The sequence below is a fragment of the Tupaia chinensis genome, unplaced genomic scaffold (assembly GCF_000334495.1).
Source record: "Tupaia chinensis unplaced genomic scaffold, TupChi_1.0 Scaffold000422_1, whole genome shotgun sequence".
NCBI lineage: Eukaryota > Metazoa > Chordata > Mammalia > Scandentia > Tupaiidae > Tupaia > Tupaia belangeri.
Genome location: NW_006159927.1, coordinates 1,883,643 through 1,901,589, shown reverse-complemented (window position 1 = coordinate 1,901,589; position 17,947 = coordinate 1,883,643). Strand labels below are relative to the sequence as shown.

The 17,947-nt window shown below is 43.5% G+C and overlaps 1 protein-coding gene across 1 annotated transcript in view; it reads right to left on the bottom strand.

Annotated features, from left to right (window-relative positions):
• The window catches only part of HEATR3 (HEAT repeat containing 3), a 52,906-nt gene extending 36,026 nt beyond the window's left edge, over positions 1-16,880 (bottom strand). Inside the window, 8 exon segments of the mRNA XM_006154783.3 lie at positions 2,151-2,428; positions 5,139-5,279; positions 10,807-10,916; positions 13,043-13,155; positions 13,783-13,870; positions 16,192-16,209; positions 16,211-16,359; positions 16,490-16,880. Coding sequence (XP_006154845.1) covers positions 2,151-2,428; positions 5,139-5,279; positions 10,807-10,916; positions 13,043-13,155; positions 13,783-13,870; positions 16,192-16,209; positions 16,211-16,359; positions 16,490-16,627 — 1,035 coding nt within the window. The 5' untranslated portion in view covers positions 16,628-16,880.
• Positions 16,881-17,947: the final 1,067 nt, after the last annotated feature.

The window sequence follows — 17,947 nt, the reverse complement described above, 5'->3', positions numbered from 1 at the left end:
TGTTTGTAAAAAAAAAAAAAAAAAAAAAGTCATGATGGGACCAGCAGATGGCATAATGGTTATATCCCTGGACTCCCACATGGCTGACTACAGTTGAGTCCCAGACCCAGAGGCTTGAAACTCAAGCCAGGTGCGTGTGTGGGTCAAGAAGGGACTGCGGTGTGGCCATAGCCCCTGGCGGGTGACTTCTCACTTTCTGTCTCTTGGGCAAACATACACATACCTTATAGCAAAAAAATCTCTCAAAAAAAAAATTAATTAGAAAAAAGGTCATAATGCATTTTTGCATAGAAGAATATGTCAGTTTTTCTGATGATCCAAAATTTCTAATCTCACCCATTAAGATAGTTCATGTATTCTGTCCAAAATGCCTTCCTGCAGCCTCTTGCTTGGCTCTCCCATCAGGGCTGAGTCACATGTGCTGGACTACGGAAACCACTCCCTGAGACATCTGTGCACGGTCCTATCCCAGTCCTTCACACAAACTGGATTTTCTGTCTGTCTGCCCAAGAGGGAGGAGGTTCCAAAAGCCCAGGAATACAGAAGGAGTCTTCCTTGGGACAAGATATATCACAGATTTTTTTTTTTTTTTTTTTTTTTTAGATTTTACACTATGAAACATCTTGGGGATAGGACCCAAGTCTAAAATTCATTTGTTTATGTGTAGATGACATTTCCTGTAAACACCATATTTTACATGGTACACACATCATATGTACCTCATATGCAGTCTGAGGTAATATAATATTTTTATATTATAGTGTTTTGACTGTACCCATCATATGAGGTCAGATGTGGAATTTTCCACTTGTGGTGTCATGTTAGTGTATGAAAGATTTCAGAGCAATTTAGATTTCAGATTTTCAGACCATGAGTGCTCAACTTGTATGTCTTTTTTTTTTTTTTTTTTTAAGCGAGATTTTTGCTATAGGGTGCATGTGCTCACCAGAGAGACAGAGAGAGAGAAAGTCAGAAATCACCCTCCAGGGGGGATGGCCATGCCGCAATCCCTTTCCTCCATTTTCCTCTCAGGATCTTGGGCATACACGCATATGCACCTGGCGTTGAGTTTCAAGAGGCCGGGTCTAGGACTCCAACTGGAGTCGAAAGGGACTGGGTGGGAGTCCAGTGATGTAACCATTATGCCATCTGCTGGTCCCAACCTGTATGTCTTAATTATCTGTCTATCATCTGTGTTTAGCACAGTGCCTGGCACATGCACACGGCATAATCAGTATGTACCAGAATGAATAAAGTCCAACGCACTGTCCTCCTCGTCTTCCTGCCTGTCTGTTCTCCTTGGAGGAGATGTCCTCCCAAAGTGTGGCTCCATCTCTGCTGACTGTCTCAGTCAGAATGATTCCTATACCCAAGATGGCTTACCCTTACTCCAAGGTCACACGCACAAAAACAAGGGTGCCACAATCACTCGATCTGTGAAAACTATATACCACCGTTAATCTCACAATCCCATCCAACCTTTTCTGCACAGCAGTACATGAATCAGGTTTGGCTTGCCACCTTGGTAAGCACAAATACTAAAAATAAAAGAGGTAAGAAGGCAAGGGAAAACTGGAGCCAAGAACACATGCCTTTAGGCCGAAGAGAGTCTGGCAGACAATATGTAATAAATGTAACAAGAGTTAGGAAGATGAGCACGTATCTCTAAAGTGTTCCAAAAGGTCTGGTCTAAGACCAGCCAGGTGGCGTGCTGGTTAAGGAGACTGGATCTGACATGACCCAGATCTGACAGCTTGAAAAACACATTGGTGAATGTATGCACAGGTCCAAAGTCCTGAGAGGAGAAAGGAGGAGAAGCGATTGCAGAGTGACCACTACCTGCTCTCTTCTTCAGCGAGCACACACACCCTACAGCAAATAAAGAAAAAAAGAAAAAGGCTGGTCTGTCTCATCCTTGAGATCTTCTCCTGTATGTAAAAGTAACATTTTAGGCAAGAGATTTCCACTACCCTCCCCTCCATTTGGGAGTAGATTCCTTGTATTATAATGAGAGTAGACAGGAAAGCATGACTGCCTGACTGAAAATTCATTTTATAGCTAAATTTGCCGTACCGTTTTTCTGTAACGCTAAGGACACCTGTTGAAAAGAGCTGTATTAATCCACGTTTGAGAACATCAGTCTGACTTACTGGAAGTAGATCAGAAACAAACGTCTTCCTTCTGACTTTTCTTTTATGAGGCACTTCTTCCATTTCATCGTCTTCAATCAAATCACCACCATTAGCATTCTCTAATATTTCCTCAGTCTCTGCAGTGGTTTTTAACCTTTGGGTTTCGGCCTCCTTCATCTGAATTACTATTTCGCCAGCATCCATTTCCAAAACGTCCGATAAGATCTTTAGTATGGCATTTATGATTTCTGCCTGACTCTTGCATGGAATAATGTCTTTTAGATTCCAAATTGTGCCTGGGGGAAAAAAAGAGCAGAAGGACGAAAGAATCTCCCGTGAAATCTTTTATTAAATACAGTTTCCATAAGACTGATTCTTGAAATCCCAACCCTACCGCCTTTGTTCAGTTTCTTCAATTTTGAAAAGTACTGCATGGAAGCAGCCCCCTTGTTATAACCCTTCGCAATAGCCTCCCTTCCTCGGCACACTGCGACTTTCTCTGATACGCTATCATCAAACCAGGGGAGAACTGATCAAGTTTCTTTTAAAATGACAAAGCGAGTTGCCTCACTGTAGTTCCTGGTAACCTAAACTGCTCTCCTCAGAAGCCGCTCATATTCCAAGAGTGGAATGGAATGTACTAAAATTCTAAGGGCTCGCATACAAACCAGAGAGCAGGTTCTTAGTGTTTTGCTTATCAAAATAGGACAGAAGTGGGCCAGCAGTGGCATGGTGGTTAAGGCACTGGCCTCCTACATGGTTGACTGCAGTTAGAGCCCCAGACCAGGCAGCTTGAAAATCACACCGGATACATGTGTGTGTGCATGCCCAAAATCCTAAGAGAAGACTAGAGGAGAAAGGACTGCAGTATGGCCATGCCCCTCGGGGATGATTTCCCACTCTCTTTCTCTCTGTCTCTCTTTGGTGAGTCCTATCACAAAAACCTAAAAAAAGAAAAAGAAAAGAACAGAAGCTATCATTAAACAGTCAGGTTATCTTCTATAAAGTGACTGCAAATATTAAAACATCTCCTGAGTATACATCCAAAAGATGCTGAAAGCAGGGACCAGGATAGATTACACCCGTGTTCATGGCAGTATTATTCCCAATAGCTAAAAGGTGCAAGTGTCCATCAACAAAAGAATGAACATTGCGTGGCACATACATATAATAAACTATTATTCATGTTTAAGAAGGCAATTCTGACACATACCACAACATGGATAAACCCCGAGGCTATTACTTGCATGAGACAGGCAAGCCAAAAAAAAGATAAATACTCTATGATTCACTTATATGAAGTATCTACAGCAATCGAATTCATAGAGAGGTAAGTAAAATAAATGGTAGGGCTAGGGAGAAAATGAGAATAGTTTAGTGGGCATAGTTTCGGTTTTGAAAGGTGAAAAGGGTCCTAGGGGTTTGTTGTACGACAATGTATACACACTGTTCACTTATTATCACTATACTATACACTTCAAAATCATTAGGCTGCAAAGTAAAGTTGATGTGTATTTTCTCACAATTAACAAAGAAAAACAAAACCTCTCAAGATAAATGACCTCTTTGAGGCCAAAGGGCAAGAAGAAAATATATACTGAAACTATATACAGTACACGCTTTAGTCAAACAGACTATCAGATCACTTATTTCTACATTCTGAGATTCTGACGAAAACTTCTAGATAATTAAGTGGTCATGTCCTGAATGATCCAGAGTCAATTTCTAAACTCACTGGGCTTATAACTAAGAGAAGATCTTGACAACAGTATCTCCTTAATAGATAAGCACCTAATTGAAAAAGAGCCTATTCTAGGCTTTTCAACTATAGATAACTGCTTGAATGAGTGGTCCCCACCAAATATTAATATTTTCAGGTCCAGCCAAGGAGGCATGCACTGCTTAGACATGACCATTCTGCAAGCTGAGACCACAAAGGAGGCCTGAGTTCAATTCCTAGCCCAAGCTGAAGGCCAGGCATGGTGACATTTGCCTGTGGTCTCGGTAACTCGGGAAGCTGAACCGGGATTGTAAGATCAAGGTTGGCTTGGGCCACACAGGGAGACCTTGTCTCAAAGAGCCAGCAGTATAGGTGGTACAGTTGGTAGCTGGAAGTCATGCTGCTGACCACGGGTTTGGATCCCTGCCTCAGTCAACCCAAAACAGGCCAAGTGTGTGTGCCCGGGATCCTGATGAGTCAGAGGGCAAGGGGAAGGGGACCAAAGCATAATGAGACATAATGAGACATAATGAGACATAATGAGACATAACGAGACACCATGAAGGATGTTTCTTCCTCTCACTCACACGTGTAAAGTAAGTAAAGTGCTCTCTATCATGGGTAATCATCATTTTAAAAAGGTAGTGCCATTGCTCTTTAAAATAAATAAAAAGCTGGAAACGGTGATGGTACACACCTGTAGTCCCAAGTACTGAGGAGGCTAGGACAGGATGATTATGACACTGTGAAACCCTGTCTTAAAAAATAAAACGGGGGACCAGCAGATGGCGTAACAGTTATGTTGGTGGACTCCCACATAGTCGACTGTGGTTTGAGTTCTGGACCCAGCAACTTAAACTCATGTTGGGTGTGTGTGCATGCATGCCCAAAATCCAAAGAGGAGAATAGACAAGAAAGGATTAACATGGTCATCCCTCCCAAGGGTGTGACTTCTCACTTTCTGTCTCTCTCTGTCTCTCCAGCAAGTGCATGCCCCTTATAGCAAAAATCTCTCAAAAACAAAACAAAACAAAACAAACAAAAAAACAAACAGGGCCAGCTGCTCTTGATTGGCTGAGGTTGGGGGTAGATCACAATATGAACTCTTTGGGGGATGCCTGTTTCTCTCTCTCGGAAGAAATAAACTTAAAAACATTTTTTTTTTTTTTCACAACAGACATAAGCATTCCAGGCCTTGATGTGATAAAATAAAGGAACTTTGGACCCAAGCTCTATCTATTGCAACTTACTAAAAAAGTACACTATCGCATAGGGCCAAATTTTACCTGCCACCAATGTCTTCAATAGAACATATTCCAAGGAACTGACAGGAGAAAGCATTGCTGATTCTAGCACATGCAATCCTGTGGCACTGAAAGATTTTAGTAGCTCCGGGTTATCTTCAGTTACTGTCTGTAAACAATATGCTATAAGACAAAAAAAAAAAAATGTACAAACAAATTCTGTCCAGGACAATTTATAGCAACACAAAACATCAAAAAATGTTACATCTGTACCAATTTTTTATAAGCCTATAGCTTTTGTAGGGTGCTTTACATAACACAAGCAAATGAAGTTTCCCAAACTATCAATAATGTAAAGATCCCTTTTTTCTTTAATTTTTTTCTTTTTCTTTTTGGAGAAATTTTTGCTATAGGCTGTCTGTACTTGCCAGAAAGACAGAGAGAGGCAGAGAGACAGAAAGCGAGAAATCACTGCCCAGGGGGAATGGCCACGCCGCAATCCCTTTTCCATTCTCCTCTTGGGATCTTGGGCAGCGCGCACACGTGCCTGGTGCGTTTAAGCCACTGGGTTCGGGACTTGAACCGCAATCGACTATATGGGAGTCCAGCGACTTAGCCATTACACCCACTGCTGGTCCCTTTCTTCTTTAATTTCTAATCATTTACAGAACTGTAATTTTATAACATAGGATTAAAAAGGTTCTTAAGGGGCCAGCAGGTGGCATGGTGGTTAAGGGCACTGGACCCCCACATTACCGACCGCAGTTCGAGTCTCAGACTTGGTGACTTGCTTTCTCTCTTCCTCACTCTCTGTCCCTCTCTGGTCAAATTAAAATAAATAAATAAAATAATTATTCTAAAAATAAATAAATAAATCATGTTCTTAAATGGGTTGGCAATGTTGAATTACCATGAACATTTAAGAAAGATTGAAGCTTTCATTTATGTACTTATCACAGATCAGTACCAATCGCTGTAGACCACATCTTTAGAGTATTTCTTTTTTTTTTTTTTTGAGAGATTTTCACTGTAGGGCGCGTGCGCTTGCCAGACAGACAGAGAGAGACATAGAGACAGAAAGCGAGAAATCACCCCCCAGGGGGGATGGTCACGCCGCAATCCCTTCTCCTCCATTCTCCTCTCGGGATCTTGGACACGCACGCACACGCGCCAGGTGTGAGTTTTAAGCCACCGGGTCCAGGACACGAACCGCGGTCAACTACGTGGGAGTCCAGCGACATAGCCATTACGCTAACTGCTGGTTCCCTTTAGAGTATTTCTATGTTAATAATAAACAATGGGTTTTGGGACATCCTGGCTTCTTTTAAATTCATCATGATTTACAAGTTAAAATTGTCTCCGGTGAAGCAATAGTTATTTAAGGAAAAAAGTCCTTTTATGGAGCCAGCAAGTGGTGTGGTGGTTAAGGCACTGGACTCCCATATGGCCAACTGTGTTTCAAGTCCTGGACCTGGCAGCTTGCTTTTTCACTCCCCCCACCACCCTGTGATCACATGTGCCCTATAGCAAATTTAAAAACAACAATAATAATTATACATTAAAAAAATGTAAAGTGGATCAGCAAATGGTGTAATGGCTATGTTGCTGGACTCCCATGTAGTCGATCACGGTTTGAGTCCCAGACCCAGTGGCTTAAACTCACACCTGGGCGTGTGTGCAAGCATACCCAAGATCCCAAGGGGAGAATGGAGAAGAGACTGCAGTGTGGCCATCTCCCGGGGGGGTGATTTCTTGCTTTCTGTCTCTCTGGCAAGCGCATGTACCCTATAGCAAGAATCTTTCTCTTAAAAAAAAAAAATTTTTGTTTTTTTTGGAGAGATTTTCACTATAGGGCGTGTGTGTTTGCCAGACAGACAGAGAGAGACATAGAGACAGAAAGCGAGAAATCACATAGCCATTACACTAACTGCTGGTTCCCAAAAAAAGAAATTTTTAAAGAGAAAAATATCATTTATATAAAAACATGAGCAAATTAAGAGGGATAAAATATTAATATCAATAGAGATACGATCCATTTAGCACTTAATTCATCCCTTTTCATTAAAACAAGACAATGGATTTCAACTTGTATATTAGATATAACTAACTCAAAGTATTAAAAAAAAAAAAATTGGAATAGGGCCAGCAGGTGGTGTGGTGGTTAAGGCACTGGACTTTCACATGGTTGACCATGATTCAAATCCTGGGCCTGGTGGCTTGCTTTCCCACTTTCCCTCTCTCTCTCCTCTCTCTCTTTCTCTAGTGAGTGTGCATGCCTTAAGCAAATTAAAAAATAATAATGATAAATAAAATTAAATAAATAATTTTTTAAAAACTGGGATTGCATGAAAGGGTTTGAGGGAAGAGAATTCACCTCTTAAGTACAAAAGTCCAAGTCTGTTTCAAGATATTGTATTACATACAAACCCACTTCTTTCCAGCTCTAAACATTGCAAAATACAGCATGCCCATCCAAATTAGTAAAATGCATACTACTGCTGTTATATAATTTGGTTCCCCAAACACATTTGTATCCAAATTCATGTATTTGCATAGATGTAAATATATATATACACACACACGCAAATATAGTATTTTTTCATCATGAGACTAATCAAATCCACTTTAGCAAAAAGCCAAGATCAGCTATGACTGCTACCAGAAAAAAAGTATAAGTTCAGAAAATCCAGATTAACATAAAGTGGTATCTTATAAGTAAGTCTTGCTTGACTTTCAAGACAAAAGTAACAGGTGTTTAAAAAGCCATGAGCCTATGGGACTAGCAGTCAGTGTAATGGCTATGTCACTGAACTCCCATATAGCCGACCGTGGTTCGAGTCCTGGACCCAGTGGTTTAAACTCATGCCAGGCGTGTGTGCGTGCATGCCCAAGATCTCTAGAGGAGAATGGAGGAGAAGGGATTGCAGCGTGGCCATCCCCCCTGGGGGGTGACTTCTTGCTTTCTATCTCTCTGTCTCTCTCTGTCTTTCTGGTGAGAGCATGCACCCTATAGCAAAAACTTCAAAAAAACCCATGAGCTTAGATAAATAAAGAAAGAAAACACTATTGTAGAATGCAAAAGTACTGCATTCTAATCCATTCCAAAAAAAGGCACTAAAAAAAATAAAAATTAAAAAAAAAAAAAAAAGGAATGAAATCTGTAAGATTAAGTTCAAAAATAAAGTGAAACCTTTCCTTTTAAAAACTATCAAGAGAGCCAGCCAGGTAGCCTCTTGGTTGAGGCAGCTAGATCCCACAGGGCCTACTGTGGTTTGAGACCAGATAGGGTGGCTTGAAAAACACGCTGAGTGCAGATGTGTGTGCGCTCAAAATCCAGAGAAGAGGGTAGAGGGGAAGAGAGTGCGTGTGTCCAGGTCATCCCCCCTAGGGTATGCTTTCTCACTTTCTCTTTGTCTTTCTCTCTCTCCAGTGAGTACAAAAGCCTTGTGGCAAAACTTAAAAACAAAACAAAACAAGAAAACCACTACGAACAATAAATAAATAAAACGATGAACTAACCTTCCTAAAATTCTCTCATTGTACTAAAAGCTGTCCTCAGGCCAGCTATGGCCTGGTAGTTCAGGCAGCCAGAACCCATAAGGTTGACCTTGCAGTTTGAGAAACATGCCAGGTACATATATGCACATATGCCAAAAGTCCCAGAAGATGGAGAAGGGACTACTTCATGACCATGCCTCATGGAGAATGCCTTCCCTCTCCCCTACCCCCGACTTCTTTCTCTCTCTCCCCCTCTCTCTCTGTATCTAAGGAACCCAAGCACCCTCTAGCAAATTTAAAAAAAAAAGAAGAAGAAAGTTCAAAACCTGTTTTCTGAGGGCTGGATCTGTGGCATAGTGGTACAGGGAGTGAGACACCACATGCTCAACTGAAATTCAAATCTAGCCTCGGCAGCTTTGAAACATGCCAGGCACGTGTGCGTGTGAGACCCCAAACCTGACAAAATAATAAATTAAAAAAAAAAAAAAAAAAATTATGGCGGGACCACTCCCCCACTGAAGAATGCTCTCTTCCCCTCTCTCTAGCCAGCATGTGCACCCATTGACAATTGGGGGAGAGGGGAACTGTACTCTGAGATTAAAAACCATCTGCCCATTTCCTAACAGGTGAACTGTTTTTAATTTCCCCGCTGACTCACAATGCCTCCTCTTGTCAAGATTCCATTTGGAGGGAACCAGCAGTTAGCGTAATGGCTATGTCGCTGGACTCCCATGTAGTTGACCACGGTTTGCGTCCTGGACTACCGGGCGCGTGTGCGTGCATGCGTTGCCAAGATCCCGAGAGGAGAATGGAGGAGAAGGGATTGTGGCGTGACCATCCCCCCTGGGGGGTGATTTCTTGCTTTCTGTCTCTCTGTCTCTCTTTCTGTCTGTCTGGCAAGCGCACACGCCCTATAGCGAAAACCTCTCCCCCCCCCAAAAAAAAAAAAAAAAAAAAAAGAAAAGAAAGATTCCATTTGGAGAAAATAATTTTTTAAATTTTCCGAGTAGTATTCTAGGTTATTCTTTTTTAAAAATTTTTCTTTAAAAACAAAACAAAATACCATTTAAGCTGAGAGAGACTTTGATAAGGGGAAGACATTTCCTTGCCAGGAGAAATGCATAGTTCAATAAAAGGACAAATGCATGCCACTATGATGGGCAGAAAAGAAATTATTTTCATTGTGCTTTTCTCCACTCTCATTCAAAACTCAGCTGAGCTGCCAACCCACTGGCTGTCCCCCACTCTGCTGAACTGAGGTTCCCCACGGCTCTCTAACTCAACAGAGAGCAGGCGGGCCAGCCGGCCAGGGAGCCAAGGCAGCTGAAGTTGCTGGATCTTGCTTCTCCTGCCCCATGCAAAGATGCAAGCCTAAGTGAAATTTTGACCACTTTTCTTCTCTCAAAAAAAAAAAAAAAAAAAAATGGAGGCCAGTAAGTGGCATAATGGTTAAGGGCACCAGACTCCCGCATGACCAACTGAGTTTGAGTCCTGGACTTGGCAGCTTGTTTTCTCATTTGCTTTCTCTCTCACTCTAGCCCTCTCTGGTCAAATTTAAATAAATAAAGTTAAATAAAATAATTCTTAAAAAAATGTTTTTTTAAATACAGACTATTAGTCTTCTGCTGGAAATATGAGACAGCAGTACAAGACATTTAAGTAAGTTTAGTTCCAATTAACTTAGGCTTAAAGGCCTACTAGTTGAGGCTTACTGCTTCTTAGCAACTGGAGATGAAAGCATCAAGAATGTGGGGCTGGCAGGTGGCATGGTGGTTAATGGCACTGTACTCTCACATGGCTGATCATGGTTTGAATCCCTGACCTGGCAGTTTGCTTTCTCACTTTCCCTTTCTCTCTCTCTCTCTCTCTCTCTCTCTCACTCACTCACTCATTCACTCACTCTGGCCTTCCCTGGTCAAATTAAAACAAATAAATAAAGTTAAGTAATTATTTAAAAAAAAAAAGAAAATGTCAAGAATTAATAAAGGCTTCTAAGAATAACAACAGGCTAGACACCACACATGTTCACTAATTACCTTTCTCCCTTTTAGATCAAAAAGCTGTATGAGAAAGTATTAATCACACATTTTTAAAAGATTCAGAGTAAACAAAACTCCTCAGCTGTGCATTTATAAAACGAACATGCTATGTCTAAATAAAAATGTTTGAATAAGACTACACATACTTAATAAATCACCTTTTCTTCACTTACCTACTGAAATAGCCAGGTCAACATTGGTGGAAAACCTACTTAAATACTTTAATACAATCTCCAAACACCCTTCTTTGTTGAATATAGATACTGCTCTACTACTGCATTCACTAAATTGAAGGGGGGAAAAAAAAGTTTTACTATTCACATTGTAACATGAAGAAATCAATCACAGAAATCCATGTAAAAAGTAAATGAGGCTTGACAGAATCAAAGAGTTGGAGTCAAACACCCACCACATTAATGTATGAAGAAACTAATGCCCGTTCATATGCTCTGCAATGAGAAGAGCTATCTGCACTTTATTTTGATCACAGTGGGACTTCTTAGCTAGTCTCTTTCCCCTTCTTACTCAAGGTTGAAGCTGGAAAAGACCTTAAAATTCATTTAATTCAACTCCCCATTTTAGAAAACTCGGACCCCAAATGGTGAAGTGATCTGTCCAAAGAGCACATATTTTGTTAGTGACAGAGCTGGCCCAGTACCTGAGTTCCTTGGGTCTGGCCTACTATTCTTCCCACCACGCCACAAAAGTAAGTTAAAGTAAGGTTAAAGGCCTTATCGCATAAAAAATACAAACTTAAAAAACTGTATTTGTGCATTCCTTCTACAATGCAGTTATAATTTCATCCAACAGAATTTGCAATATGCATCACAGAAATTAATTTTTGAAATTATACTTTTTAATGAAAATAATCAGAAAATAATTAGCATTGTTCATAAGCATACATACTCAACACAAGGTGAACAGAACTATAGATAATCATTTTATACATGTTTCCAAAGAAGGGTATTCCTCCACACATACCACTTACACATGACACACTGATCGTTAACAGAGCTGACTAGATTAAGGAGAAATATTTTCTATCTATCTATCCATCGATCTAGTTAGAGCAGCACTGAAGAAGCCCAAAGTATAGCCAGGAGTCAAGGTATGCATGGGTAAAGATCATTGAAAGTGCGAACTGTGAAACAGAAATGCAGGTAACTGCATAGTACGGATAGGGTTCACGGGCATTCAGAAGAGAGAGAAGTCAGTTGGGAGACAAATTCAGGCTCTTTTCGAGGAAATTCTGTTTTCTAAATGTCTAAGTTCAACAAGGTATCTGAGTTAAAGTTATCTGATGCACAGAAAAAGAACACCCATCAGTTAGCTCAAATGGCATTTCCTCGCATCTTCTCTCTCGGGTACCTTGGTGGGAAACTCCCACTAGTTAAACACAAAATCACAAGCATGATCGGACTGCCATGGAGGCAGCTTTTCAGGATCCAACTTCATCGCTTGTAGGAAACAAGGAACAACTGTGCTTTCAGGCTGGCTGGTGCCATTGCTGCTGACTGAAAACAAGGAACTATGACAGAATCTTGCTAGAAACGTGGGACATACAATGGGGCAGAAGGGTCAGCAAATGGCGTAGTGGTTAAGACACTGGATTCCCAAATGGTAGACTGCGGTTTGAGTCCCGGACCTGACAGCTTGAAACTCATACCAGGCGTGTGTGAGTGCATGCCTCAAATCCCAGGAGAATGGAGGAGAAGGGAATGTGGCATGGCTATCCCCCAGGGGATGGGGTGATTCTCACTCTATCACTACAGCAAGTGCATACACCCTATAGCAAAAAAATCTCTCTCTAAAAAAAAAAAAGAAAGAAAGAAAGAAAGAAGAGAAAAAGAAAAAGAAAAAGAAAAAACTTATGGGACAGAAGTAAATCCTCTAGCCATTTCCACACCAGACAACAGGTCCACTCTATCCTTCCACTGCCACAATCCTGGGAAAGTGGCTTTCTTCCTACTGGGGTCAAAGAAACTCTCTTTAGGCATCTACTTCTCACTCAAAAGGCAGCTGCCAAGAAGAGGAGAAATGTACCAGCTGCAGTTTGTGGTCTGTCTCATTGCAGATGCCAAACCAAAACAGCAGTGGCACCAGGGTCCACTGAGCTGCATGACAGATACTGCTTAGAGGATGTCAGCCATGGGGGTCAGAGGAGGAAAAGTGAGTTACTAACAGTCCTAATTCCTCTCATTTTTCTTAGGAGCAGAGAAGAGCTGCAGAATTTAAAAATAGGCAGTGATGCTATGAGAAAAAGCTCGAAAGGAGGGTTGCTCTTAGCAGGTCACCTGACACTAACTCCTACCCAGTATTAACACCATAGGTCTCCAGCCCTACCACAGGGAACAAAAATTCCTATGCAGCTTAACAGAAGAGCAGCAGCCTGAGAAGGAGGCATCTTACCATATATTCCACAGCACGTTCACAGCCTCATTGGCTATGGTCTCAATAGAATTTCTGATGCGATCTTTTTTTTCCTGTGGAGACAGCTCATTTGAATCCAGTCCAGCACTGCACTGTAACCAAATATCATGATTAGCATCCTGGTTCAAAAGAATAATTAAACAAAAAGGCTAATGATAGTGAAGGATCACGAAAACCAAACATCAGAAATTATAGTAGTTAACAAGTCAATCAAATGCTCACGAGCAGTACGATTCCCACAACTCTGCTTCCCTTTGGACAATACAGACAAGGCAGGCTCCCAAGTCATTGTGCAAACCGGATATAAAGTAGTTCCCATTTTAAAAGAAAGTATCAAATCCATACAAAGTATTTTACCTAAGGTGATAAAACACAGTAAAGGTAGCAAAGAAAAGTAACATAAACAAGAGCTAGCATTGGGTCTAGCCGGTAGCCGGTGGTGTGGAGGTTAAGTCACGAGATCCCACATGGTTGACTCCATGGTTCGAGTCCCAGACCCAGTGGCTTAGAAAACATGCCAGGTGTACATGTGTGTGCACCCAAAATCCCAAGAGGAGAATGGAAGAGAAGAAACTGTGACAGGGCCATCTCCTGGAGGATGATTTTTCTCTCTCTCCCCCTCTCTCCAATGAGCATACGTACCCTACAGCAAACTTTGAAGAGGGGGAAAAAAAGCTACAATTGGAAGATGCTATAAAGAGACTTTAAAAACTAGGTACCTCTTTTAGCAGTGCGACCAGAGGCGTCATGATATCCTTAGTCACCATGTCATCACAAACTTCAAATCCTCCACAGGCACTGAGATTTCTACACAAGTTTAAAAAACATTTTATTTTCAGATCACAAGTCACGACACACTACTCAACTCTCAAATCTATCTCTATGAATAACCATACCAAGGGTTTTTCCAGAGGAATCTGCTGATTGTTTCTGCCATATGCTGCTAAATCAATCCAGGTTTCCACCTGTTCTGATCCTTGTTCTACAAGAGGTAAGTGACTTCACTGTGCCATGGAGCTACTTAGTTCTGAGGTCTGAGACAGTACACAGGCACATGACTATGGAAAGGGAAAGGAGTTTTTCTCACTGCCTGATAAGATATGAAGGAACCTTTATTTGCGATCAAGATTGCAAGGGGAGTAAGATGAGCTTACCGAGGATGACATCCCCTGCAGCCCTGCACACGCTTCACTTAATTGGAAAGACGCTGCTTGCCTACTGAGTGCACAGCACCATGCGAGGCACTAGCTAAACAGATGGAGATAAGTCATGGGACCAGCAGTTAGCATAATGGCTATGTCGCTGAACTCCCACATAGTCGACCATGGTTCAAGTCCTGGACCTGGTGACTTAAACTCACGCTGGGCGAGTGTACATGCGTGCCCAAGATCCTGAGAGGAGAACGGAGGAGGAGGGATTGCAGCGTGGCCATTCCCCTGGGGGAGTGATTTCTCGCTTTCTGTCTGTCTCTCTCTCTTTCTCTCTGTCTTTCTGGCAAGCACACGCACCCTAAAGCAAAAAAAAACCTTTTTAAAAAAAAAGGTGGAGATAAGTCAGAAGACATCCCTCTAACCTTCCAGGAGCTCCCAGTTTGTATATGCTTTGGGGGGGGAAGGGCAGGATTTTCCATATACCTGTTCCTCCCCCAGGACCAGAATGTCCATCCATCCCAATGCCATGAAATGGTTAACTCTCCCTCAGCCCTCAAAGCCCACCTCCAACTCACTCAGGGTTTGCTTCCCTGAACACTGACCTGTTTATACCCTATCACTGCACCCTTTGTAATTATCTGGGGTTAGATTATTTGGTTCATTCCTGTCTCCCTCACTAGATGGTACGATTCATGAAGGGCAGAAATTATATCTATCTTGCTCACTACCTCATGCCCAGAACCTAACACAGTGCCTGGCACGTAGTAGGCATTCGACATATTTTTGTAAAGTCAATGAATGAAACTTAATTAATAACTATAGACAACTCTTTAAGAACTACAAATAATAATGTCTACTCTTGCCCTCTCTACAGTGCATCCTCTGCACTGGCACTAAAGTAGCTTTTCTAAAATCACTTTACTCCAGTGAATAACATAAGTCCTTCAGCCCTACGCTATCCTATCCCTTGTCCATACGTCCAGCCTCTCATCTCTACAGTCACCAGCTCTAGTGTCCTCAGCCAAACTAACTTTTCCATTCTTTTTTTTTTTTTTGGAGAGGTTTTTGCTATAGGGTGTGTGCACTCGCCAGACAGAGACAGAGAGACAGAAAGCAGGAAATCACCCCGCCACATCGCAATCCCTTCCCTCAATCCCTTCTCCTCCATTCTCCTCTTGGGATCTTGGGCATGCATGCACACACGCCCGGCGTGAGTTTAAGCCACTGGGTCTGGGACTCGAACTGCGGTGTCTGGAACTCCAACCACGTTTGACTACGTGGGAGTCCAGCGACATAGCCATTACGCTAACTGCTGGTCCCAACTTTTCCATTCTTAACCAGCCAAGCCACTTGCTGCCTCACTTCTCTGTAGGTGCTGTTTTCTCCGTGGCAGTCACTCTTTGCCCTACTGTCCCCCGCCTGGCTCTCTCACCTGTCAGGTCTCAGATCGTGAAGGACATTTAGCTAATATCCCGTTTAATGTCATTTTCAGCCCCAACTTATGATCCTCTTATCTTCCCACAGCACTTCTCACTGTCTGATACGTATTTTCTCTTTTTATTAGTTTCCTGACTCCCCATCAACATTGCTCTGGAAAGACAGAGATCTGGACTGCCTAACTTAAAGGTCCACCTGCTCAAAATCCCCTGCACTTAATGCGACTCGGGGTACACAGACTGGGACCCCATGGAGACGGTTAGATGTGCACCAGGCAAGGGCAGGACTCCTTGGCATGTGGCCGCTGCAGGTGAAGCAACCAGGTGGACAGATGGAATGGTAGGGTCCGGGTTCCCGGGGTCCACAGGAGCTTGGAGCATAAGCTCAAATCCCCCTCTGCAAACGAGAGATCCCGGACAGGGATTTTCTCGAGACCCCAAACCAAGCGCACTGAGGTCGACCAAAGGGATCTCAACAGTGCCTGCTGCGCAGTAAGCCCTGGCTGAGAGCAGGTACCGCCCGCATCCCTTCCCGGCTCACCTCAGTGCTCCAGCTCGCCCTGACAGCAGGGCTGGGGTCTAGCAGCAGCGGACCGAGCCGGCGAACCGCGTCGCGCCGCGCCAGGCCGGGGAGAGCGGGTCGCTGCTGCCCCAGTCGAGCCAGCCCGGCGCAGGCGCACTCGCGGACCTCGGCGCTGGGATGCTGGAGCTGCGGACAGAGCCAAGTGTCAGAGGGGGTGCAGTGCGCACGCGCGCCCCGGCCCGCTCGCCGCCGAGGGCTCCACCGGCGTGACGAACGGGCGCGTCTCCTCCCGCAGCCTGCCAAGCTCTCGCCTCACCTTTTCCAGAAGCTCCGCCGCCGGCCCGTCGTCCTCCTCGCCTGCAGTCCCGTTGGCCGCTGCAGCTGCCTCAGCCTGACAGTCGCCCGTAGGGGAGAACTGAGGTCGCTTGAAGCGCTTCGTCCTGCTCTTACCCATGGCCACGTGCGCTGTAACGACAGAGCAAGAGAGCAAAAGCAGGCAGTGGGTGCTGCAGGGCCAGTGACAGTGTTTCTCCGCCGAGGGGTCTTCGTGCAGACGCTCAGCTGAGCCGGCTGACGGCCCGAGCACACATGGGGAAGGTACGCGCAGGCGCGCAGACGGCGAGGAGGGGGCAGGCGAGGGAGTGCGCAGGCGCAGAAGAGGGCGTGGGCGGTGCCAGCCGAGGACAGGGGCGGAGTTTTGAGCTTTTTCCGGCGAAGGCGGTGGCTAAAACCGGAGTAGAAACATTGACTCCGCCTCTGCCAGCCACGTGACGACCGTGAGGTTACTGGACCATGCAAAGCCTTTTCTAACAAAAGAAACAAATGCGGTTCAGGACACCTAACTTGCAAGGTTACTGTGAGGCTTAAACAAAATTATGTAAAACGGTTCGTGTCCTGGTAAATCCCTAAGCGTGCACCTGCCTGTGATCCGGAACTGCTGAGACTAGGGGTGGATCCTAGTGTGAAGACCCCGTTGAGGGTCGGTCTCTCTCTCTCTCTCTTTGAAGAAAATAAACTTTTTAAAAGTTCTATAATGTACCTAATATCAAACATGCTATATATTTGATGCTCAAAGAAGATTGACCGTGATTTTATTCTGTGATCTCAGAGCCTAGAACAGAGGCTCTGAGTACTGTTAATGTTAGAATGTACAGCAAGGTTTGAGAAGACAGAATTCCTTAATCTCCTTGCTCAGTTTCCTCATCAGTGAAATAAGGTTATCAATAATATAATCTAATGCAGTTGTCATTAGGATAAATTGTGTTAATATGTTTGGGGCCAAGAACAAATAATAGCACATGGGACCAGCAGTTGACGTAATGGCTATGTCGTTGGACTCCCATGTAGCCCACAAGGTTCGAGTCCCAGACCCGGTGGTTTAACTCACGCTGGGTGCGTGTTTTTGCGTGCCCAAGATCCTAAGAGGAGAATGGAGAAGGGATTGCAGTGTGGCCATTTCCCTGGGGGGTGATTTCTCACTTTCTGTCTGTCTCTCTCTGTCGTTCTAGCGAGCACATGTACCCTATAGCAAAAACCTCAACAACAACAACAAAAAAACAGATACTAGCATATAGAAGGCCCTATATAAATGTATGGTTGGAAGTTTTGACAACTAATAAAAGGATTCTTTTGTGAATATTTTTTAAAGAATTACTTAACTTTGGAACCAGCAGTTGGCGTAATGGCTATGTCGCTGGACTCCCACGTAGTCGACTGCAGTTTGAGTCCCACATCTGGTGGCTTAAACTCACACCAGGCACGTGTGCGTGCGTGC